The sequence below is a fragment of the Buteo buteo genome, chromosome 9 (assembly GCF_964188355.1).
Source record: "Buteo buteo chromosome 9, bButBut1.hap1.1, whole genome shotgun sequence".
NCBI lineage: Eukaryota > Metazoa > Chordata > Aves > Accipitriformes > Accipitridae > Buteo > Buteo buteo.
The window spans coordinates 17,447,993-17,474,091 of NC_134179.1; the positions used below are offsets into that span (position 1 = coordinate 17,447,993).

Genomic DNA, 26,099 nt, shown 5'->3' on the forward strand with positions numbered 1-26,099 from the left:
GCACTGAAGGCTCGGAATATGACATGTGAAATTGCTCTCAGATGGCTAACTGCAAAAGTCTTACTATCTGCAGGCAAGGCAAGACTTTACTGTTGTTGAAAAGCAACTATTTTTGTTCTAAAATTTTTTAAACGGTTACTAGAGGTTACGAAAAGCACTTGGTGCAGACTAACTATACCTAATCTAGAAAATGCTCCGTGACATGGATTTCATATAATTGATATTCACAATATGGCCCAACCACACACGTTCTTATCTTGTCTTTGTGGATGCATCTATACTCTCCTTCTGTGCTCCCACTGCATCCCTATTCCTCTAGTGGGAAATTAAAACCATCGGTCCTAGATGCTGCATTCTGTAGTTCAGACTATGGGTATGAAACAATCTTCTCTAGGATTATCAAACACTGACATTAAGAGTGGTTTGCTTTTGCACATGTGCATTCATGTCTGTAACAAAAGGAAAAGCTTCCTTTTATTATTCAATGATTATCAAATGTATTCTGAATGCTTTCTGAAGTCCATCTCACTGAGATGCTTCTAAGAACAGTATTTACAACCGCACTGTCAGAGGCAAACATTCAATCTGCAAGAGCCAGACTGGTGAGCAGCTGGCTTTAAAGCTCCTCTTAAAAAGCTTTGGTATTAGGGTGTTGTTGTAAGCTGATACTGGAGTCTAATAATTTCCCTTTAATAACCATTTTGAACTGACACAGAATGAGTAGCTTTGAAAGGTCTTTGTGACTAGTATCAATCAGGAAAGAATCAAACAGAAATAGTAACTCTGACCCCACTTGACTGGGTTTTTGCAACGGAAACATCAATTCACCTGTAACTAGCATGAAGCAGGTTGTCTCAGTGAAACATGTTAATGGATGGGGCTGTGAAACAAAGGCTGGTGGGATGTACTTATGAAGTTCATACTGAATATTCAGATGATGAATCATCTGAAGTCTCATTAAAATGTTTCTGCCCTCACGACTTAAAGGAAAATCTCAAGAAATGAGGTCGCAGACAGACTCAAACATTCTGTTTGCCCAAATTTGTCGACAAATATTTTGAGATTTTTTTCTCAGATGTTTCTTTTGCTGGTTGCCACTGAGGTGTGTCGTGGTTTAACCCCAGCCAGCAACTAAGCACCATGCAGCCACTCACTCACTCCCCACCCACCCAGTGGGATGGGGAAGAAAATCGGGAGAAGAAGCAAAACCCATGAGTTGAGATAAGAATGGTTTAATAGAACAGAAAAGAAGAAACTAATAATGATAATGATAACACTAATAAAATTACAACAGTAGTAATAAAAGGATTGGAACGTACAAATGATGCGCAGGCAATTGCTCACCACCTGCCGACCGACAGCCAGCTAGTCCCCGAGCGGCGATCCCCTGCCCCCACTCTCCCCAGTTTATACACTAGATGGGACGTCACATGGTACGGAATACCCCCTTGGCCAGTTTGGGTCAGCTGCCCTGGCTCTGTCCTGTGCCAACTTCTTGTGCCCCTCCAGCTTTCTCGCTGGCTGGGCTTGAGAAGCTGAAAAATCCTTGACTTTAGACTAAACGCTACTGAGCAACAACTGAAAACATCAGTGTTATCAACATTCTTCTCATACTGAACTCAGAAACAGAGCACTGTACCAGCTACTAGGAAGACAATTAACTCTATCCCAGCTGAAACCAGGACAAGATGTTAATTCTGAAACTAGTAATACATTTAAACAACAAGAATGAATTCAAGTTCAAGGAAAGGTGCTATTTTCATTATTTCATGTTTTTCTTATGAACCAGATTCTTGGAGCCATGCAAAACCAGCAGAATCTCACTTCTAAAGGGGAAACTTGGAATGACTAGCTTTAGAGCCCTATTAAAAAAACTAAAACAAAACAAACCCCCCAGAACTAGAAATTATCAACTTCAAAGGAACTCAAGTGAGAATACAAACTAAAAACACAACAAAGCATTTGGCTTCTAAGTTAAAGAATCTTATTTTGGAAGCTTAATTTTGACTGTAGGGAACAGCAATATTTCAGTCAGTTCAGTGTCTATGATGCTTTCCCCAGCCAGTTTTACAGATTTGAGAGCAAAATTGAATAATGCAGTTCATACAAGATTTATTTCTGCCTCTTGCATTAACACCTACCATTGAAAACCTCATCAGCAGACATCAGGAAGTGAGGAGGTTAAGGATAATTGTATTATCAATTTTAAATAAATTGAGCATGTCTACCTTTTAAAGATGTTCAAAGTACCAAGAAAAAAGAAGAGCATAAACAATGCCAGGAAGATATACGTGCTCCTGCAAAACTTGATGTAGGCTCACCTTACCATACTGTTACAGGCTGACTTTCTTTCATTCCTTGAGTTCTGTGAGTGGCAGCAAAAGGAAACACACGACTCCTACCGACCGTTGAGCTGTCTGTCGGTGCCTCCCCAGTTGGGGATTTTGCTTGTTCCCTTTGCTGTCCACAAACAACCCGAGGAAATGCAGCAGTGCAAACAGGGAATGGGAAACAGGGAACAGAGACAAGGAGACAGGCTGAGGCTTGGTGGAGTTTTTGATTTCCTTTACGCAACAATCTGTTGGGATTTTCTCAGCATAACAATTGTTTTTTCCTAAGCACATTGGTGACAGCAAGAGCAGAAAAGCAAGCCTAGTGGGCCATGACTGCAAGGCTTCTGACCAATGAGTCAAGAAACGTGACTCAATCTGCTGTGTCAGCTTAGATAGTTACTCCTGCCCAGTTTTTCTGGCTGCACAATGGGAAAATGGGGCTAATAATCTTCATTACTACAACAAAGCATGAGTCTAAGAGAAGAATGAAAATAATCAGGGGAACGATATGATACAGAAAAGCAGCATCCAAAGAAACTGGGATTTCAGGAAAACTTCTTTTTACTGTCATCCACAGATCTAGCAACTCACCAAGGAATAAAAGATATTTTGCAGTTAAAACCGGAACAGATACATTCACTGAATCAGTATCTCTTGTGATACGTGTTTCCTTCACAAAGTTTTTGCTTAAAAAATAAAAAAAGGAATATACATCATCTGATTTCATTTTAAAAAAGGATGCTATATTCTTATCTACTGATTTCTAATTGCATGAAAGGATAGATACACACTAACTTCTATTCATTAACTTTAATCAAAAGAATTCTTGGCTGTTTCATTTAAGGCGGAATTAATCAAGCAAGGTTGGCTCTGAAATTACAGTCTTTAGACTGCGGAACAATTAATTTCAAGTTTTGCCCTGCAACAGGTCCCTGATGAAATACTAAATTAATAGATTGCAATAGGGCATTTTGGATAGGTAATTTTAAATATAATTTAGGTGTTTCTCTTAACATGTATATGCAAAACCTTTGTGTAAACTTGCATGTTATTTTTCCAAACCTCTATGGAAATATAAGATATTGCTCAAAAGACTTTATATTATATGAACAAACACCAAAACAAAAGTGTTTATATTGCAACTACATATCACACCAGAGATCAAAGACTTCTCCTCACACAAAAATAGTACACATAATGTACTTTCCTACCAACAAGGTACTGTGAAGCTTTTGGTTGTTAAGCACTTGTAGCAGCTATGATAAATAAAAGAACCTAATGTTTTACATAAATTTGCATTTATTGTGATTTTAAGTCACAATCCTCATAATCTGGGGCTCTCTGGAGCCTTCTACTCCAAGTAATTTCATCTCCATTATGATGAAATATGCTGACTTCTAATCTCAACCTGAAGTAAGGTAACTCTACATGACAATCTTAAAACAAAGCAAACCCTACAGCCAACCCCCCTGACTCTAGTTGCCTTGAAAGGTACCACAAACCGCCCTGCTGTCCTCAGCAGTTCTGCTGTGGCAAGAATCCGAGAGGTGATGCATAGGAAAAAACAAACTCTTCCTAAACTGTCCTGCAAAGGATGTTTTGGACAAATCTTTTTATAATAAGGCACAAGGAAAATTTCCCTGACTAAAGCCAAAGTGAGTCAAATAAAACAACAGTTTAGAAATCTGCACTAAAACCAGCTCTCTGATTGTTGTACATTTAGTTAATTGGAAGAGTAGTTTTGCTCCTACAATGACTCCCAGTCTATCTGCTTCATTTTCCCCGATCAGACTGAGAGCTGCAATTTAGTTTGACGTAAAGGAAAGACCCTGCAAGGCCATTTCAGTAACAAACTGCTAATTCCAGCAAATAATCTAGTCAGGCTGTCTGACTGAAACGACAGCTTAAGTTGTCTTATCCCTCACACAGGTGTACACTGGAAGTTTGAATGTTAATTTGTTATGTGCATACTTAAAAAAGAAAAAACAGTAAATTAAAAAAAGAAACTGCTGTTGCTCAGAGATGACCTGTGGAAAGCACTAGACTAGCCAAAGCTGTGCTATCCCACTTCAATCCAAAAAGTTCAGGAAAAACAACATGAAGTCACAGCCTATTCAAGATGTATAAATACCTAATGTAAAAACTGGAAGAGCAGAGTAATTTCTTTGTCATCCACCACTGGGGTGACAGCTCTACTAATGGTCTTACAATATAGCATATTTGTTCAGTATCAGACTGATATTTGCCAGGCTGTCATCTATTTTTAGTCAATAAAGTCAGCTCAGACATTGGATAAGAATATACATTTTTGTTGGCGTGGAAGCTGTGCCTTCCTTTTTCTAAAAATGCTGTATTAGCTCATTAGCTCTTGACTAACCAGGTGGAACAACCAAATAAGCTTTTATACCATACTACAGCTATAACAACACATCACCTGCGAGGCTTGAAAGAGACTGCAAAGGGTTTTCAGCAAATCAAGGTACAGGATCAGGTATGAAAGCCAATTGAATACAAGCCATGTTTCTGCTTGTTACCAAGGTCCAATGCCCTCACCGTTTACCTGTCAAATTCCCACGAGAAATGCACTATGGTCAAAAGGCCAGGAAACCTCATTCCTTACAGAAGCAATCCACCCGTTTACTACTTTCTGATTAGCCCACTGAAGTGTGCTCAAGGTTCATACCAGATTGAAAGCCACAAGGCTGTAACAGCCAGTATTTTAAATAGAACTGGTGCCTGTGCCATCTTCCACTATCTCAGTTTCTCTGCCTGCCAAATACTTTCCCAGTATAACTCAAGATGTGCTTTGAGCCTTCAGAGCATTACATGATTTTGGAAACCATCACTACTTAGGTGGTTTCTCTTACTCTTCACCAAGGAGGCTGCAGCTACGTTAGCTGAAACTCTCCAGCCGTTGGCAAAGCCAGAGCAAACCACTGCAAAATTGATAGTGAAAACAAAATACCATGATTAGAGATCCAGACATAAGGGGGTTTTGATCAGCTTGTTGCATCAAATTCCTCATGGCAAGGATGGTAACATTTGCTTGGCTCCTTGTCCTCTTTATCTAACTTTCCCTTAGCCACAGGGGATCTTCAGTTTGTCCAACACTGAGTGGTCAGGATTATTGAGTGGCATGGCCAAGTGCGCTATCTGGCATATGGCAAAACATATTCACACGAACAGTGGTCATATATTATTATTATCATCTTCGGAAAATATAAGGTAATAAATTTTTAATGACTTAATTTAGTTAAAATAGATACAATTTAATTTTAAGCTAAAAGCTGGCTATATAGAGAGCTATAAGCACCATATGACCATGATCAAAGCATCACTGTACACAGCAGTTTTAACATTTAGAAACATTACAATAAAATGTGTAAGTAAATCAATGAAAGGTCAGAAAGATTAAGGGATTAAATTTCTTACTGGTACAAAAATATGCAAATTGACTACTAGACTGGAATGTGGCCATGCCTTTATGCCCTCTATAGAGGACATGAAACAAACAAAAAAATAGATTACGTTTTGTGCTACATGTAAGACAGCCTCACATCAAAAGTCAGCAGGAGGATGTTTTATTGGTGGATCAAAGAAAAGGTGAAGTATGTTGAAAAAAATCTAAAACATGCAAGAAAAGATTCCAGTTGGAAGCAATCTACTTTTATATTAATTTCTCTAAACCTCTACTTAATGCTACTTTGGCTCTACAAAAAATATACTTCTTAATGACTGCATGATCAGGTAATCCCCATGAGGCTACAATATAGTTGCGGGGTATATGGTTTAGTCTTTGTTCACGCCTCTTCTTCTTTCCCAAAACCCTACCTCCTGCCCCTGGGCTGCAACAACGCATGTGTTAACATCTAAAGACCTAATGTGTGATAGGAGTCAAAATCATGCCATCCACATGGCACTGTAGAACAAGCAAAAAAACCCAAACCCTCATAAACTCAATAATCTTGCCCACAATAAAATTAATTTCTAAAATTAATTGAAAAAAAAAATACAGAAAGCTGGGCTACAAAATAAAGCTCAAAGATGCCTAAATATCGCTTTCCTTCTGTCATGAGATATTTAGATATAGTAGCTATGATAAAATAGTAAATCTTCAGCTAACAAATTGCATTTAAAGTAGCAATTTTTTCTTTTAATCTTGTCATGCACAGAGACCATCTGTCTACAGTGAACACTTACCTCACCCACAACCTTTCCCCCTTAAATAAATGTACCTCCTATGAATATCTCTGAAGAGATGCTTTTTTTCCTAGACTAAGATTAACTTTTTTTAAGGCACGTTTCATTACTTTGCAATCTATTGCTGCCATCTCCTGTGTTAAATGAGGCAGCAAGTAACTTGATACTCACAAGCAGGCTATTTAACTTTGACCATATGGGAATGGTTTCTCTTGGTCAAGCACAGAGTACTCCACCTAAATACACCACAGAAGCCTGTTAAAAAGTTGGCATTACCTCTAAGTGACTCCGCCGTTCTGCAATCACTCGTTCATCCTTGTTTCCAAAGAGCTTCTTTGGAGGGAATTCTAAAGTGGCGAGCTGGAAGACATTAAAGGATGAATTGGCATGAGAAGCGACAAGCTCAAATGAGAAAAATCTCTTTAAACTACGAAGCAACTGGGAAGAAGAAAATGCCAAATATTCATGAGCTACACTATATGCTATTAGTAGAAATGTCTAATGTGATATTTGCTGACGTTATTACAATCTGGTCTGTAGTACTGCTAAGATAACAATGCATTTTGTCATGAATGAGAGACAGAAAGCAAATTTAGGAATTACACTGCCACCATTTGCCCACATAAAGATTACAAAGTTGCAAACTGAATCTGATGTGATAGCACCAACTAAAAAGTAAGAAAGACCTCTTCACGAATTCTGTGTATCTTAAAAGACTGCATTCAGTCTCTTAAAAAACTGTGGTCTCCTATCGTACTGTCGTGTAATTTGTCTTTTCTTATGTTGTATCATAAATGTAAGATCATTGGATCTAAGAACTATCACTGAAGTTATAGTCTGAAAGATGGTATTGCTGGACTCCAGCTGACACCTGAGGGACCTTTTGTTGTGCCTTGAACTACGACTTCTTCCTTCACAGCAGGGACAGACTAAGACCGTGTACATCCGCTGTGATGGCAGCTAAGATGATGGGAAGTGGGACTTCTTGAGCTGTAACTCAAGTGAAGCTCAATCACGTTCAAATGTGTGTCCACACTGGAAGCTCACAGCTTTAATTTCTGAAGAGAATCCACATAAGCAGGCAAAATCCCATTTATCACACTGAAAATGAAAACAAGGCAGCAGCACAACTCCTAAAAACAACTATTCAGATTTGTTGTTTTACGAGTTCTTCCACAGAGGTGTTCAAAGCTCATTTCTTCTTCATCTTCTTATTTCTTTTTCATCCTGTAGGAAGTGTGGCAAGCTAAAGTGGTAAGGGAGAGAGTGAGGGAACTGTCTTCCTTTCTTGTACACCTACAAATAAAATGCTTGAACAAATTCCAGCCAGCTATATCTGGAAAACGCACAAAAGACTCAACAGTTGGTAACAAGTACCAATGAACTTGGTCTGCTAAGCCACTGCTGCTCGGAATGATGCACAAGAAAGCAAGTCCTCTCCACATAGTTTACGCTTGAAGGCACATCAAAACCGTCTTCCTAGCTCACACTGTACGAGACAGAAATATGCAACCACCCATTGGCATTGCTGGAGTTGTTTTGGAGGCGAAAGCCCTGTGTAAAAATGCCTCCTGCATGAATTCCCCTGGCTATTTGATGATATTGAACTAATAAACATGATGCATTATTTTCTAGTATATCAGCACATACAGGACTGTAGAGAATTTATGGCTGGTTACAAGGAGCAGCATTATACTGCATTAAAGGAGGAGCTTCATTATTAACATTGCATGTAAACACCTTTAAAAAACAGAGGAATTCTGCAATACAAATAATTTATTCCCATTCTCTTGTTCAACTCTAACTTGGATAATTTTAAAGAAACGCCTAGACATCTTCAAATGAGTGACATAAAGTGATGTGGGACATCAGAGAAGATGGAAGAGATATCTGCTCTGCATCATTCTCACCAGTATGCCCCAATTATATTCCTCAAATTTCTCCAATCATATTCTTCTTGGTGCACCTGCTTCTTCACGTTGGCAGGACAAGCAGTACACAACGAAACAATACCCTATAATTATGTCCTTGGGACTTACTTTCACTGCATTACTCACTGCTTAACCTATACAGGATTGTAAGTGCTAATATTTTCAAGGACTTCAAAATCCCACCCCTGCAGAAATTACATTTTATTAAATGGCATTGCATCATGCCACTGCCAGAAACAATCGAGGTAAAACTACTACCACCACATTCCCCTCCTGGCCCTAGGGAGATTTTTATATTTATTTGCTAATAAATACTTTCATCATAGAATTTCAAAATAGTGTCTGCTAAAAACAATTTGCACAAATAAAAAAACCTACTGCTACAACGTCCTCAAACATACTCTGTAGAGTCAAAGCCAGGTATTATAGCTAAAATCAGGAATGATTTATTTCTCTAAATTAAGTTTGATTTTAACAGGCATTTGGGGACTGATTCTACAAAACTTTGGGATGGGCAAGTTGTTTTCCTAATCTGTTAGCTTTCTGGATACATCTTAGGAGAAAAACAGTTAAATTTTCTAAAGTCAGTAGGTTTTGCTAAACTCATTCAAACCAAAGTAGCTACTCACATTCATTTTAACATTTCTAAACTCCCAAATCACTATGCTGCACAAATCTTTGAAACGAAGCCAACAAAAGTCCACTATTACAGTCATGAATTTAATATGCAAGAGAAAGGCCTCAGACAGTAAATTCGGCTCTGAAATGTTCAAAGTCACAACACATACCTAAATGAAAATCATAATTCCATTGCTGGTCAAGACCTGGGTCTAAATACTTTGGACTTCAAGAACTATAATAAAAACCTCCATCCAGATCAGAAACCAGTGCCAAACTATACTTGGTACACATATATACGTTAGTTACATTTGCAATACACATATGTGTGTACAGAATATACCTGTGCATACATATAAGTAACTTGGAAGGATTTTGCATCCTGCAAAGGGTATGTTACAAAGGACTCATCGTCTACTGCAGTCACCATCTCTAGAGGGCTGGATGCAGAAGGCGCACAACCTCAGCCATGCTGGAACATTTCTGTGTCCCACGGTTTTCCAAAGCTCCTCTGGCTCCTCTTTTAGCCAAATGATTGTCAGATGTCCATCTCACAAATAAAAACCAGATACCATTTCGGTCACACAACAGATGACCACCCAACTACATGACAGAAAAACCTTCAGCCGCAGATTTCCTAATCACTTCAGCAACTCTCAGAAGCCCTGAATTATTCCAGTACATTCTACTCCACTGCATGCCAAAAGTCTAATGCCCACCAAAAATGAGACAGACAGTCAAAACTCTTCAGGCTTGAGTTTCAGGCTGTCCGAACGCTCTCGCAGACATCACAGCACCGGTTTCCACCCCGTTCACAGTCAGAAAATTATCTTTGCAACATGAGAACTAGAACTATTCATACAGCAATATGAATTATGCAGTCATCTATGTGACCATGTAATTTCACTGTAATAGGAAGCTGGGCCATTGTAGTATATTTATATAAAAATACAGTATTAATACATTTAGCACAGGTGGTGTGCTTATGTATATAACACCATTGATCTCTGTCACTCTGACTTACAAAGTTACTCCTATAGTACGGGGGAAAAATACGTTGGTGCAAGAGTTCCACAAATATGCAGAGTGACAATAAAATGTTCTCATCTTGTCATAATTTTGGTTTATAAAAAAAGAAAAGAAAAAAAGCCCAGCAATACAATTTGTCATTACACTGAAGTAATGACAAATGTTACAATAATGGGCTATAAAGACCCTCTGTCCTGATGTATCATTTGACATACAGACTCCGAATGTAATTGTGTGCAATTCAGAAATGCAACAATTCAAGTTGAGGTTTATTTAAAATACCTCACTCATTTAAGCCAAATTGCAGTAACAAATATTTCAATAAATTTATTAAATTTTGTTATTAGTAGTGCTAAAATGCCTGTAAGAAACTGCACAGTAACTTCAGATGAGATTACCACTGCTACAGGTTAATGCACACAGCACTGTATATGACTGAACTACATTTGTTCTGTCACTTAAATACGCAAGAGATCTGCAGGTGTAGATTTTGCATCAAGATGTTTGCCTTCGCTCAAACACAGAGTATTTCACACTATCCAGATTCAGGAGTATAAATTTTTCTTTTAGAATTAAATGGCTGTGTACCCTCTGGCTCAAATTAATTCTTCAAGGGTCACACCTTGACTACGAGACGAACATTTTGCAGCAATACAAGGCATAACAGTGGGACTCTACAGGTACCAAAGTAAATTATTCTACCTCCCTGAAATTTCTGAAGCATGCCCCTCCTCTCCCTGTTCCCCTTGCTGCAGTGGCAGTGAAAGCATTTGGCAGTCAGGTTTTTTCGGCAGGGATGTTTTGTCATTTTCTAGGGCTGCTGATGAGGTGATGTGTTTTCTGTCAGGGGAAATTAAGAGGCATATTCCCCAGCCTGACAGGAAGAGAGAGCTTGAATGATTTCCTGAGAAGCTTCTATATGTAGAGTGCAAGATTTCTAATTTTTATTTTGGCTCCAGAAGCATTTCCCTACTACACTTAATTATCGCATTGCTGCAACACAAATTCCATTATATACATAGGAGTGTGCACATGCATGCATACACATACCATGGGCAAGGCTGGGACTGCTCTTGGACCCAAAATGCGAAGCCAGATAATATTTTAACACAGTACAGAGACACCTCAACACTGCATATCAGCACTCCTAATGTCTTTTAGACATTAAACTTTTTATGGTTAATGATGTTTATCCTATCTGGCAATCATTGCTAGGCAGTAGCAGTCTTAGGGAGAGGCAAACAGTCATTTGCAATTTACTCCCTAATTTCTTTATAATAAATAAAGCTTATGTTTTATTTCTGGGTCTTGTATTACTTGGGGGCATGTTATTTGTCTGTCTATTACCTACCATCATACAGTATTTGTGATATTAGTATGATCAAGTTTAGACAATACTAGGTCCAGTCCTCGAGGGGAAGGTGCTTCATACACAGCAAGTTATTATTCTAGTAAATTCTAAACAGCTTAATGGATTCCTATACTTCTCTCACATTTCAGCCAGGAGACTAGTTCTAACAAGGTTATTGGCAAGCAGTTAATGCTGCTAAGAGAGGAGAGCAGAACAGTAAGTGACTCTTCTTTTAGTCACCTATTTTATTTTACATACAACTCTTTGACCTTAAGATTCACCTACTTCTGGAAACAGCATATACCTAACATCATCTATATGGAAGCATAGTCTTTTAAAGTGAAACCATACATCTTCATAGCCTTCAACTACTGAGCACCAGAAGACATGAGAATTTGGAAATTGGCCTTTTGGAAGCCAAGAGAGTGCAAATGAAGGCTCCAATACCACAAAAGGCTCTGCCTGAGACAGGGTGCACTCTCATTTCAGGACCTTTAGAAAACAAAGCTGTCAGGATTTGAAGGGTATCCTTTAATTTCTATTATATTCAGCTGGAGACTCTTCACTGACATTAATTGAAGTTTGCTAGGGACCTGCTGGATTTAATTCAGTTCAGGGGTTTTATGGTACAGTGGAACATAACATGATAATAAAACATCTTGTACAGTACTTTGCAGATGATATTTCAATATATAGTAAAATACCACATAATACAGTCATGTAGGCTTGTCACTTCTGAAGCGTAAAATTGTTCAAAGTGTTATGCTCCTTAAACATTAAAAAAGTGCTATTTTCCAACATCAAGCAAAAATCTACAGGATTGAAATGTCTCATTATTTCTGGTGTGTAAAATCTATGTTTTAGTGCCTACAATACGGTAAAAGTTGTTTTGTTTTTTTTTTAAGAAGAAAAACAGGACAGACATTGATGGAGGCTGAGTCATCTTTAATCTTTCATCCCAAATTCTCTTTGTACTTCAATGTTTTGATATATTTAAATGGGGGGGAAAGGGGGAAAAGAAAATTAAGGAAATGACAACTATTAAGTTAAAAAGTCAGTCTTCTTTAACTCTCATGTTACTTTTACAACTCTGAATTTTCTCATTTTTCAAAGGACTTGTCTGACTTTTGATCCTTTGTACCAGAAATCTCTATCACAGATGAGAAAAATCAAAGAGAAGAATGTGGCACAGTTTTGCAGCCGGTGTGGCTGCACCTGACTTGATTTTGCAGTGAGTAATGAAAGAAAAAAACTGTCCTACTTTTAGTTTTTGAAGTTTAAACAAAGCAACTTAAGCCTCAGCTTCTCAAGACGTACTAAGACTCCCAGCCTCTAAAGAAATTGGACAAAAGCTGTATTCTTAACTAGGACCTTGCACTAAATATTTAGGGATTTGACAAAAAAAGGTAAAAAAAAAAAAAGCTGAACATCTATATTTTTACTAGTATTTTGTCTGAAATAAACCACCTATTCTACAAAATTTCATAACACAGCCTTAGGCAAAGGGAAAAAGTTAACACTTAACGAACAGATTAAAGGCTACTTTATAAATTCTGCAAAAAAAAAAAAGTAATATCTAATAGAGATCCAAGATAAATCATTTGAATATATACTATCCCTCAAAAAGAAACCAACAAAATAACTTAAAAACCACCTAAGTCACATTTTCAGGTGGATAGCTCAAATATTTAAAGTTCAAATGATGTTTTCCCAAATATGAGTGAATAAAACTCTAAACTTATTCTCCTTTAAAAGAATAACAACATAGTCCTCCATGTTGTAAACCCTACAGTGCTTCCCCCTTATGTATGCTATAGGTAAGTGATGCCCTCAGAGGACAGGAAGATTAGAGATATTTTCCATTATTAACTGATCAAGGAGAGGGAATATCCAGGGATTATATTCCAGATATTCACCTACTTTTCCTCTTCCATTTCTAATATTCTCTCTTTACTTCTTTTTTCATCACTTCCAACATGTTCTCCCACACTTTCCAGCTTCCCAGCTTCTCTCTATTTTATTGCTATGCTTCCCCCCTGCCCATGACCTACCTAATTCTTTTTCTTACTCCACTGTCCATTTGCCATATTAAATTTCCTGTTCCCACACCATCCTCCCTACTATCTGTCAGAAGGGGAGAGGAATTTGATATTCTCAGAGGCAGGATATCCAAGAAACTAAGGATCAGCCAAAGCTCTGAGGTAGCCCCATGTCAACCTTCTAATGTAGTGAACTCCTTGGAGAAGACTGAACAGCTTTTAAATAGCAACAAAAGCAACAATTTATTATAACAAACAAACAAAGATAATTAACCTCCTAAACCAAAGAAAACCCGAGTGACTAGGAAACAGAACTGGAAAAAGGTTGTACGCAACCTTCCTCCTACATACAGGGTCCCTGCAGAGGAGTCCCTGCAGAAGGTCCCTGATACCAGCCTAATACAGTCAGTCCTTCACTGGCTTTGAGGGAAGCAGACTGCTCCAGCCCCTTTGTTCCCCAGGTTGTTGCAGTGTTTCTGAGACCCAAGGAGCTGCTCTAGACTCATCCCTGCTGTGTCTCAGCTCCTCCATCAGAGCTGCACGCTTCCAGCTTTCTGTTGTTGTCTCTCCTTGCTGCTACAGGCTGCAGTGCCTAGATCTCACTCAAACATGCACAAAGGAATGAGCCTCTCCCTCCTTCCTTAAGGGAGTCTACTCTAAAAAATCCTAGATAAATCGGTCAGCAAATATCTCCTTTCTGACAAATACAAGAGGGACCATATTGCAGAGTGATGCACTGGAGTTTTGTTTGGGGGATGGGGGGTGGGGGGGGGGGGGGGGGGGTGTTTTTTTTTCTGGTATCTCCTGAACACAATTTATGCCACAACTTAGTTTCCCATCCCTTTACAGCATAGTCTTTTCTCAAAGAGGAAGCTGTTTTGCCCCACATACATGACAATACTCTTTTCTTCCTGCTCTCCATTCATTTTGCATTGTGCCAAAGGTTCACCTGCCCACAGAACTGGTTTAACCTTTGCATTTCTGGCTGGCAGGAGCAACTCCTGGTTTGCATGTTGCTTTTTGCCTGGCCCCTAGCGCAAGCAGGCTGGTGAGCCAGGTCTACTTTATCCCCTCCAGAACGCACCAGCACAGAGTGTATTGGAGAGCCTGCTACGGTTAACCTGCTCAGCAAGCAATTCTGCAAGTTCCTTGCTGCACTCAGACTGGCTACAATTCCTTGCCTTTTTCCTACTTATCTCTGGTGCATCACCCATACATAAATAGGTACCTCCTCTATATCATTCCGCTGCAATACTGGCACTAAGACGTGCCAAGAAGTACAAGCACTTATGTCTCCTCCCATAAATATATGCAGTTCTGTTGTGAGTCCCCTCAATGTCTGGATGCTGCGACTAACCCCCACAGATTACCTTCTCTGGATTCACCAATACATAAGCATCTTCTCAGGATGCACAAGTTTTCACAGCTCTGCTGTCTCTAATTCTAGGTAACTCTCTTTGAACTTCTAAGAACTTCCTGGCATGCTTGCCAGTTACCTTCCTCAAAGACAGGTATAACTGTTTCTCCAAAGAACATTTCAACTTCATCTGTAACTGAAGAGGGATAAGAACACAAAAAAAGAACTGTGAACCTCCCTGAAACCTCCCTCTGATGATGCAAAACTACCAAGTAGGATTGGACACCAAAGATTTCTCTTTTGCATTTCACTAACTGTGTCTCACTGTCTTTGAATTATGCCCACCTGCCTATCAAACAATCATCTGTTATTATCAAAGAGGTTTGAGAGTTCTCATATCCAAGTTTCTGCTTTAAACAAGCAGGCTGACCTAGACTCAATATGCATTTTTGGAACTATGGTGAGATGTGGAAGCCACTATTTATCACATTATTTTAACTCCATTTAGTCTGCCCCCTGCTATTGAGAAAAATCAAATTAACTGCAGCCAAAGAAGTTACCTTACATTACAGGGGTGTTTTTCTTTTCCTTCAAGCAATTTCTAGACTAGTCAGAATAATAACGTACCAAAATAGAGCCATAAACGATGGTCAATATAATACTTGACAAATTACTTCATCGTTTTGTTCATTACAAGCAGTACAATAGCATTTAAATACAGAATAACTATAAAAATGAGCAACAGAATATATCAGAGTTCATGCTAACCTTTTGCAGTTCTATAAAATTATGCAGCTTTGGGATTTTTAATCTCTTATGAAAACCAGAAACTAACACAGCCAGGGCATCTTTCTAAATATAAACAACCACCTGCACACCTCAAGATTATCAACCAAGGAAAGAGGGACAAAAATTGGCCCAAATAGCGAGGAAAATATATTAAGTTTTCTATGCAGGCTGTAGAAAGGCAGAATAAGATGGTGCAGAAACAGCATACACCAACCCAAAAGATATAATTATCTCACATGTAAACCAGTCAAAACCAAATAAAAAATAATTAAATACGATTCATAGATGTGGAAAATAAGCATGAAAAAATTGTAACATACCATGTCCTTGCAACCTTAATTTTGGTCCCTTGTTCTTCTATTCCTTGCCCCAAGACAGAATTCTCTGGGGGAAAAATATCACTACTGCATGGTAGACCATGCTCTAAGATAAAGGTACGTGCTGACCTACAGAGTCTATGGACAAGTTCAACACATACTCTCTATGTTTTTAGCTCATGGTTTTGCAAACTAAACATTAATTTTTTTTCACGTAGTCTCAGTTCGTGGTGCTTGGTTATTTCTTTAAAGAAACGGCAACAACTCCTGGGTTTGCAAGGTCATGTCTTCAAAGCTCAACACATTAATCAATCTTCATCAATGCGTGGCTTAAATCCTACTTCTCAAAAACAAGGTAAAAAAGGAGTTTTCTGGTGCTCTCTGTGGGGTTTTTTTCCTTTCAAAAATGATTTGGGATTTGACTCATTATGTTCCAGCTGGGATTTCTAGCAAGGTTAAGGAAGTGTCCCTGCAATAGTACAAGGTAGGCCACGCAGCAGACACCATCTTCGCTGTGGCTGCATACAGCCTTGCCCCACCCCGCACTGCATTCCTGCCGATGCCATGTTGGCTATCAGGCCACTTCAATTGCACACCAAGAAGTCACAATACCATTTGACTTAAGCAACAGAAATAGGTTCAGAGAGGAGAGTTCACCCAGCAGTTTTAACAGCTCTTCCCAAAAAGATATGCTTGTTGCATATGAGCTCATCTCAGTGACATCTGGCAGCATTTATGAAACATCCCTGTCTTGTGTGGCCAACTGATGCCATAAATTTCAGTCACCCTTGCTTTTGAGAAATGCTAATAATGAAACCTCATCAAAGAGCAGCAATAATTTCTACTGCTGACTAGATTGGTGCCTTTCCAACTACTCAAAATTAATGGTAGATCTCAGGGTCTTAAAGAACAGCTGTCACAGAGAAATACAGCTGCAAACAAATACACAGTATGCCCCTAAGTTTGATTTGTTACAGATATAAAGCAGCAACTCTCACAACAAACTGGACTGATTACAAGGAGAAGTTAGCTAGACTTCTGCATCATTTCAAGTGATAAAACCAGAGAAAATGCAGTGCAAGTACGCAAATGGGAAGCTTAAAAGAAACTATTTAGTCCCCCCCTCCAACAGTAAGTGATTGATAGTCACATTGGTTATACATAAATTTTCACTTATGTCTAGTCTTACAGACATTATAGAACTAGCTGCTTCATCACAGGATTAAAAACTAGCTGTAAACCTCGTACAAATTCAGGATTTTCCTCCCACTATCACTGTTGTCACTAGGTAATGCTTAAAATGACAGATAACTAATTAAGTGTAATAAACTTAAAAGATACATTTTCAGAAGCAAAGTATTTTGAATCTGCAGGACTGAAAAAGCAACTATGGGGACCAGAAAGATCACTGTTACTATCATTTTCACAGGCAATACCCTATTTAGTACTGCTCTTGAGATCCTGGACTCACAGTGGCAGGTGAGAATAGATACTTGTTTCCAAGTATAATAAAATTTCTTGATCAAGCACTTGAAGATAAAAGCTTAGAAAGGAAACCCCATGTATATACCACATATACATGGAAAACTCAAAGACACACTTGATTAAAATGCCATGGTATCGAAGTCAACATCTTTATTCAGGGCAGTGGAGAAAACAAGGATGTGTTTAACTATTGCAAGTATTTGGGTTTGGATTACATGTCAGTAATTTCATAATTACTGTCTGTTAGATGCTTTCTAGAAGGCTACAATATTTCTGTCCCCAACAAGCACTACATCACTGAGTCTGTGTATAAGTGATGCTGCTCCACCTACGCAAGTTTTAGAAACCTGGGAAAGCTAAAAGACTACACAATTTTTTTAATTTTTTTTTTTTTTTTTTTTTTTTTTACAGCATCCTTACAATGAGTTATAGCACATAAGAGCCTTCAGGTACAATCAGAATGGAAATTATGCTACTCTATATATGTAAATAAAACCCTGAAATACAGTAGTTTGCAATTACTTTAACAATACTGGTACTATTCAAATATTGAACTGAACTTAAAAGTAAAGGTATTCTTATTCATCCGCTGATTTAAAAATAAAAATAAAATTGGAGTTAGAATTGAATGCATAGTGAGTAATTTATGGATTTAAAATACCGCTAAAGCTTTGCTATAATTTTTTCCCCAAAAGACATAACAAGACTAGGACATTCAGCGTTCAGATGCAGTTTGAAAGAAATTCAAAGTATTTCATAGAAAATATAGAGTGTACACTCAGACAGCCTCAGAGTGCCTGCACTGCACAACACAAATCATTAAAGTATCATTAAAGTATCATTAATACCCAGTAGTACCTACAACTAAGTATGATAGAAAATAATAGATTTAATACAGAAGAAACTGGCCAAATAGAACTGTAGCTTTGATTTTTCTTATCATTCGCAGCATCATAACCATTTATAGACAACGATGAATTAATTGAATGTTTTAACACTGGCTCACGAAGTTTGGCACCCATGAAAAGTGTGCTTTTTCATCTCACTTGCACTCACATCACCAACATTCCCATAACAAATTTTGTTCTTCAGATGTGGTCAGACAGCTTGCCCTCCAGATTATTATTCCTGGTTTTGGTTCTGAAATACACCCTACAGTAAACTGGACAACATCCTCCACTTTCAATCTTCTCCTCCTGACATTTTTAATTCTATAGCTGCAGCTCAATATTTTTCCTGAGAGCCACTGCTTCTTTATGTTTATTTTCATATTAAACCACAAGAGATTGTATTTTATTGGTTTTTGTCATGCAGGGATGTCTAATAAATTTTACTGCTTGGGCTTTCTTGCTTTGGGCTCTGCAGTGGGATAGACAATTCTCTCTTGTAAGATGGAGCCTTCTGTATGTTCTGTGTTGCAGAGACAGATGGTAAAAGACCCTTCCAGATTTTTTTCTTTTTAAGGTACTTCCATTACAGCAGTCAAGAAAATATCCTGAAAGCCTTACAGGAAGATCTCACTGTGAATACAAAACCAAAGGCTTTTAGAAACTCATTTAGAAACTATACTATTGGCTGCACAGGTTTGAGAAATTTGTTTTCTTCTTTTCTTCTAAAGTCAACCCATTTTTAATTAAGAAACACAATATTATTTTCACCATATCGAGTCTGAAAGCTCATTAGCAGGAACATGATAAAGTAATACTTATAAGAGACCCTTAGATTGAAAAGTGTGTCTTGTAGATTGTAACAATGCTAACTATAAGGTTGGTTTTGGTGGTGGTTTTTTTTATTTGGTTTTTTTTTTAAAGCAAATTCACCATCTAACTGACCTAACTTACATTAAAAATGGGAATATTTACAATGGAACACTGCAGCTACGATTAGTGGCTCTCAATGTTTTAATAGTAATTGGCCTCTCTTGGATGGACCCTAGACCTGACTTGTCACCTCTCCTTACCGGCTGATCCCTGACTGTCAACCAGACTGGTTACTGTCACCGTCCTGGCCCTGCTCAGGTACTGCTGGACTGTGCCCTGGCCACCGAGGTCCCTGCCACTATCTGTGCTGCAGCCAACCTCAGCTCCCAGCTTGGCTTCCCTTGTGGAACAGCCCCAACCTTGCTGCTCCCTGGCAGCTGTGTAAGATCCTCCAGTGGGAAGTTCAGCACAGGAAACTCACCTCAGATGCTTTGAAATGCCATGTGAAGGCACTGATCTCTCTACAGTAAATGCAAATGAGGCCTATGAAGCATGGTTCCTTGTCTCTGATTCCACCTTTACAGCCCGACAATTGTTGTCAAACACAGAGGCAGAAGACTGTTTTTCAGGAGCTTTTCTTTCTTGCAGACTACATCAATCTTACCTGAATGGGTAAGATTCCCATCAGTCAACAGTCATCTGGATCTCAATCTCGTTTAGAGAAGAAGTCACTCATTGGCTTAATACAGCAGTGCCAAAATAAACAGCTAAATATTCTTACTGTACTGCAAAATCTGCAACCTGTATTTTCCTGTTAATTCTCCCAGTGGTTCCAAATGAACTGAGACAGGACAACTCTGTAATATCCTGCTCAAAAGCTGCCATGTGAAGCTCAAGAAAAGCTTGGTATAATCCTCCAGATTAGGCAGGGGATGAAGTTTATCATATCAGCCTCACATCTGCAGATGTGTCAGTAATACCATCTATATGTGTAAGGAAAAAATGCAACAGGCAGCACAGTTGGAACCAGACAGTTTTTGCTAGTATCTGTGCAATTTGGTCAAAATTAACCTGGGTATTTTCACAAAAACTAGAGTTATAGCTGGGTCATCGTATCCTAAATCAATTGAAACCAAAGGATTTTCCTTGAAAAATCTACTTAATCAAGCAGCATATCCCTGACCAATACAGTAAGAACAAGTTGTTCTTCACAAAACCCTTAGAAGAGAGTGAGACTGTCAATAACAGCTAAGGATTAATGGAGAACAAGTCTTAAAGCCCTCCAAAGCAAGACAATAATTGAAAAAAAGAAAGAAGGAGCAAAAACTCCAATCCTCCCCTCTGTCTTTTGCTAAGCAGGAAGAAAATACAGACACAGGGTTGCAGCCTAAGGTGTTCCCCAAGCCTACAGACAGGCAGAAGCAGCTAAGAAATGGCTGAATCTCAGTGAGTACCTAAACCTCAAGTTACATTGTCTAGGAATTGTTCTTCTCAGAGGCATTCCTCTCTCACAGATAATTATCCATCTGAAAATATTTTACTGATAAAGCAACATGAATATTTTTTATATCATGCAAATTCACTAGATAACTGAGCAGAGCCTTGAAAATCAGATTACCAAATTATCAAAGCAATTTTTCTGTCAAATGGTTCATGAATTAGGAGACGAAGGACTCACCCCTCTCCAATGCTTCTTTTTTCAATTTCTGCATTACTAACATATAAGACTTTTGCTCAGCACAGTGAATGAAACCTGGCACTGGATGCCTGCCTGTAGGTTAATCTTGTCTCGTGCTGAATTTATCAGAAGACCTATAAAGCTAATGGTATTTTTTCAGAGAACCGTTTGGAAACTCACACGTTTCATTAGGTGCTCAGGACAGACAAAAAAACCCCAACCCAGGTCTCATCATTGACCAAAACACAGGAGGAAGGGGAAGGATCAGAGATAGAGAGAAACTGTATTTCTGCAGAATCCCCTGTACTAAGCCAAGAAAACTTTGCTGCACAAATCTAGCACCCAGAACAACAATATTCACAAATTAATCCCAAAGCCGGGCTTTCATAAGGTTCTTACACATTCAGATTCAGTTTTATGACAAGAAATTCACACACTAAATTCATTTTCCCAGTAGAAATAGATTGGAAATTGCGTATTATGCTGGAAGCAAATACGCCAGGGGGGTTGCTGAGCCTCAGATGCTCCAGTCCTGGTTAGCAACTATGAATTCAGAGGGACTACAAAGAATAAATACACTTCCCTGTAATCAAACTTGCACTGAACTACATGATATGGTTAGCAGCAATGTTTTTCATACTTTACTTATGGGAACAAATTCTCCTGTTCGTTTGGAGACTGATGTACTGAGCAAAGTCCTAAAATTTCTTTTTAAATAGCAGCAGCCAAAATTCTCGTGTTCCAGAAAGAAAGGCCAGATGAAGCATTTAAGGATCTACCTCTTAAATCACTTCTGTAGCTAGTGGCAAACTAAAGCTGATATGGAAGTACTATGTATATAAATCTGCAGGCTTTCAAAATGCTCTGAACATAATATAATTAGGAATGGGAGCTGAAAACGTGTATGTGACAAAATATGCTTCTTGTGTATGTACTTCCTGGCTGTTATATGTGACAAGAATATGAATGTTAAAATTATCTATACCATAATTACTGTAATTTGTACTGAATAAAGGTGAAGGCTATAATCACGTGCTTGTATAATAGTACTATAAGGTATTATTTGAAGGTATATATCTATTATAAGGTATTATTCTAAAAATTATTACTTTATTTTTCTTTCAATATTTATGGAAAGATACATTACTAAGGCTAGCAAAGTTCCAGGCTAGAAAGTAAAAATTAAGGTCATTAGTTTAGGATTTATATTTCAAAAACTATTTTCTAAATGCTTTTCTATATACTTACAATTCTGCCAGAGGTATTATTTTAACACATTATGGCATTTGCTATTTACAAGCACATCAATGTTGCAAATGATTTTCATTTTAATCTGTGCCCAAATATAAAGTTTCTGCGAAAAAAAAAAAGCTTTTAGAGTGTTTATGCATTCTTGGTGTTCATCCTAAGGTTGTAATATTAAATTTGTTACTCTTACTGTGTTTTTCCATTCTATAAAAAACAAAGATACAGTACATATTTTGATCATTTAAAAAAAAATATCCAAATTTGCTAGTTAATATCCAGAAACATCCTTCCAGTCCAGGCAGAACACATCAACAAATTTATTTCTTCACGGGATCAAATTTTCAAATACAGAAATAAATCTTAAAATATTGTCATAGACAATGCTTACTAAGGGTCACAGAGTTCCTAGAGGCTGAAAGAACCTGAATTAAGAATCCATATACAGACAAACCTAAACGTTCTAAAATAATGACGGTACAAATCTTGCTACAAATGCTATTTTCATGCTCATTACTGTATGAGCTACACCCTGCTCTCTGTAGTACACGTAACCCATGATTTTAAATTGCTTCTTGGTCACAAAAGTTTCTAAACATCAATCTCAACAATCAATGAATTTGTAAATGCCTTGGGACTTCGGTCACCGTAGGATCAAGGCTTTGGCATAATCATTACAAGTTTCAGAACAAACTAATTTTAAATATCGTCTTAAAAGTTTTTAGTTACAGTTACTTACAGCTATAGGGCTTTACACTACTTAAAATTGAACACTCGAAGGATCCAAATGTCCAGAATTTTGCATTCAATGTGAGCATACTACCTAAATCTTATATATTAAGTAAGTATACAGTTACCGATGCCAGTAAATGAGAAAATCCAATGGTAAAACCCACAGAGCTTCAGGCCGGCCAGCTCCGATGCAACAAGCTTTTGACTTCTGCTGCCAAAACAGCTCCTAAGCTCCAGGTTCTCACCAGTTACACGGCAACTGGCTCGCCAGCCCTGTAAGCCAAGTACCTCAAAGTTATTGCTTCCTCTCCCTTTTCCCTTTCAAAGTAATCCCAGGAGATTAATATAAGTTTTTCATTTACTGAAATGCTACAGCCTGAACAGTTACAAACCAGAATCAGAGCAGCCAGATAGCCAAGATCCCAGCTGAAATGCTGCCCTAACTGCTCTGGACGAGTCTGCTGCCTTACCACTCTGTTCCTGGTTTAATTTCTCTATTTGCATTCTTCCTTAGGAGAGAGAACTCTGCAAGTATGATAAGACTTTTAAAAATAATTTAATAATTACATAAATACACAGAAATTGCCTAATTATCCTTGAGACTATCTGGGGGGGGGGGGGGGGGGGGGGGGGGGTGGAGAATAAAAAGCCCTAACCCCCCACCAACCATGTCTTGAAAGTTAGTCAAAAATTGCATTTCTCTGTCAGTAATCCTGGAGAGAATCTCTTCCAGAATCCAAGAATGCTCTCCTCAAATTAATGGCTTCACCTCAAACTCATCCCCTCACCATTACCTGTACCAGCACTTAGTGTTGAAGATTTCTTCCACTTATTACTTATCAAGAGCACCACATGTATGGACCACTTAAAAAGAAAATGGAGATCTGAAAATGGAGATCCTTCCCTAGCAGTCACCCAAAAGAGGAGTATGGAGACAAAAGGCAAGAACAGAGAGATCAGTCAGTGATGGTTACATGAACAGTTCATGCCTCTTTATTCATCGTCACAGAGCTGAATTACTCCTAACCAACAAGTAGTACTAGAAAAGAGTCTAAAAGAATTTAAGAAAGGATTACAAAACTGGTGTCCTATTTTAATAGCAAACATATACATATTACATTGGGTGGTTGTGGGCAGTATGGATGAATGAGGCAGGAGCTGGCTTCGCCAAGATACAAAACATTTCTTGTCTCTTCTCTGAGATGTAAAATACTTCTAGTAAAAAATGGACAGACTACTTTTGAGTTTTGAAAAATCTGAAATATTTAAAAATATTTTAAAAATAAACTTGCAACAAATGTTTTGAATTCAATATATTTTCAAAAACATTCACATACTATTTCTGAAAAACTTCAAAAATATTTTCTGCTCTTTGAGTTTCTTGCAATTCTTACAGGTCTACAAAGCAGAAAGCAGCTTGTTAACTCCTCCAGTTGACAAGAGCCTTGAGTTCAGTCAGAATGATACTCTGTCAAACAAAGAGATTTCTGATAATAAGAGGATATTATCTTCAGAAATAAAAAGGAATATATAACTCACTGACACTACCAATGAGAGCCTTTCCTCCAGAACACTACACTAAAAAAAAAAAAAACAAACCATACAGGATTTCTTCCTAACAGTTATAAAATACAGTCTTCACTGTCCAATACTTAATGTACCTGAAAAACCCTGCCATCCAAGCAACAGTCTCTAATCCTAACCTCTGAGATTCATGACATTGATGTGTTACTGCAATATATTGTGCACACTCATTTCCCTGGTGGGAATAACAGATGGGAGTAGAGGCAGATCACATGGTAACTTTAGCTTGAAGGTTTAAGTTTACATAGATGTTCCTGCTGTTTCAGATATGGATATTATGCATCCAATCAGTCACGTAAGACGACAAAAATCAGACCAGCAAAAGGGGAAGCTGGTTCAATTACGACCTAAAATTCTTTAAAAATTATAAATGGTCCTTTTGTGCTTTAGACTGTGAAAGATAGAAATATATATTTATATACAGACCTCCATACATCAAATACACATACACAAATTATAACATTCTGTTAAATAAGCTAGAATTCAATAGCTTTGGCACTCCTACAGAAATCTTGCCTACACACCTAAGTCCTTACCTCCATGAATGAATCTATAAACGCAAGCACACCTTTTAGCTTCGCTTTGGCAGCTCTTCATGGACTTACTAATATTTTAAGTCAAGAATCACTATTAGTAATAAAAAGGCCTTAAGAGTAGGTGTTCCCCTTAACACCATGTAGAGAATTTTATACACAAAGAAGGACATTTCAATTTCAAGAAGATTGACAGGCAACTCCATAAGCAGAGCTTACAGTGAAAGCCCCACAAAACCTGGCCTAGATACCTGGAGGCAAGTAGGAATCAAGGACATCCACATGCATGAGGGACTTCATAAACTTTGGATTCAGGTAGGGAAAGACAAATAGACAACTCTGTTCTCCTTGGAAAGAGGGAAGAGCCAAGAAAGTGGTAAGAAGAGGAGAGCACTGACCATCACAACAGTGCGTCTCTTGAACTTGCTGAACTAACAGAGATGGGAGAGCAAGTTTTCCCTCACAACAAGACAGGGATCAGGAAGGGAAGGTTTTCTGCAGAAAACAGCACCCCGATAATATTTCAAAACCATTAACTGATAGGAAAAGATGAAGGAGGAGGAAAAAAAGGAGAATCTTACTCTGAAAGTTCTCACTTCTCTATTACAGAGTCCCTTTGCTCCTGTTTCTGACTAATGACAAACAAAAAGTATATTCATTACAGAGACTACTGCAACTGAAAGCCAAGAATGGTCTTAATTAAAATTCCAAAAATAATAAGACAGTCATTAACTATCTAGCAGCATAAGAAAGCTGAAGCTGCGCAAATTACAATCATGCAGACCTAAAAAAATAGGCACTGATAAATGCTTGGTACTTATCTGCCACTGGCACAATCTCACCCTGCTGCAGCTTCTTCAGTCTTTCAAAATTTGCATGTGACACATTTCAATTAGATATTCAGTTGTCAGGAGCCACTTAATTACACTAGAAAAAATGTGCAGGTATATAAAATATATGACATATTGTAAGACTGGAAGACATTAGATAGTTTCTGCTTCTGAAAAAGATACTTTTTTTTAAAAAAAAAAAACCTTCTTAATAAATCAGTTTGCCAATACATTCCTTCAGGAACTCAATGGCAGCAACACGAAATGCAAGATCAGCAAATTATTAAAATACTGATGTAGTAACTCAGAGCTGAGCAACTAATGAGCTGTAAAGTTCTCTTCTAAAAG

The 26,099-nt window shown here is 38.0% G+C and overlaps 1 protein-coding gene across 12 annotated transcripts in view; it reads right to left on the reverse strand.

The window, feature by feature from the left end:
• Positions 1 to 26,099, reverse strand: part of KIF16B (kinesin family member 16B) — a 154,009-nt gene that overhangs the window by 15,733 nt on the left and 112,177 nt on the right. For 11 of the 12 annotated variants that reach the window (XR_012651618.1, XR_012651616.1, XR_012651617.1 and 8 more), the window contains one exon: positions 6,810 to 6,893. The exons of the other annotated variant lie outside the window; for it this stretch is intronic. Coding sequence is in view for 6 of the 11 variants with exons in the window: in XM_075035505.1 (XP_074891606.1) it covers positions 6,810 to 6,893 (84 nt within the window). In the remaining 5 variants the exon portion in view is untranslated. The remainder of the gene's footprint in view (positions 1 to 6,809; positions 6,894 to 26,099) is intronic. 12 annotated transcript variants of the gene reach the window in all.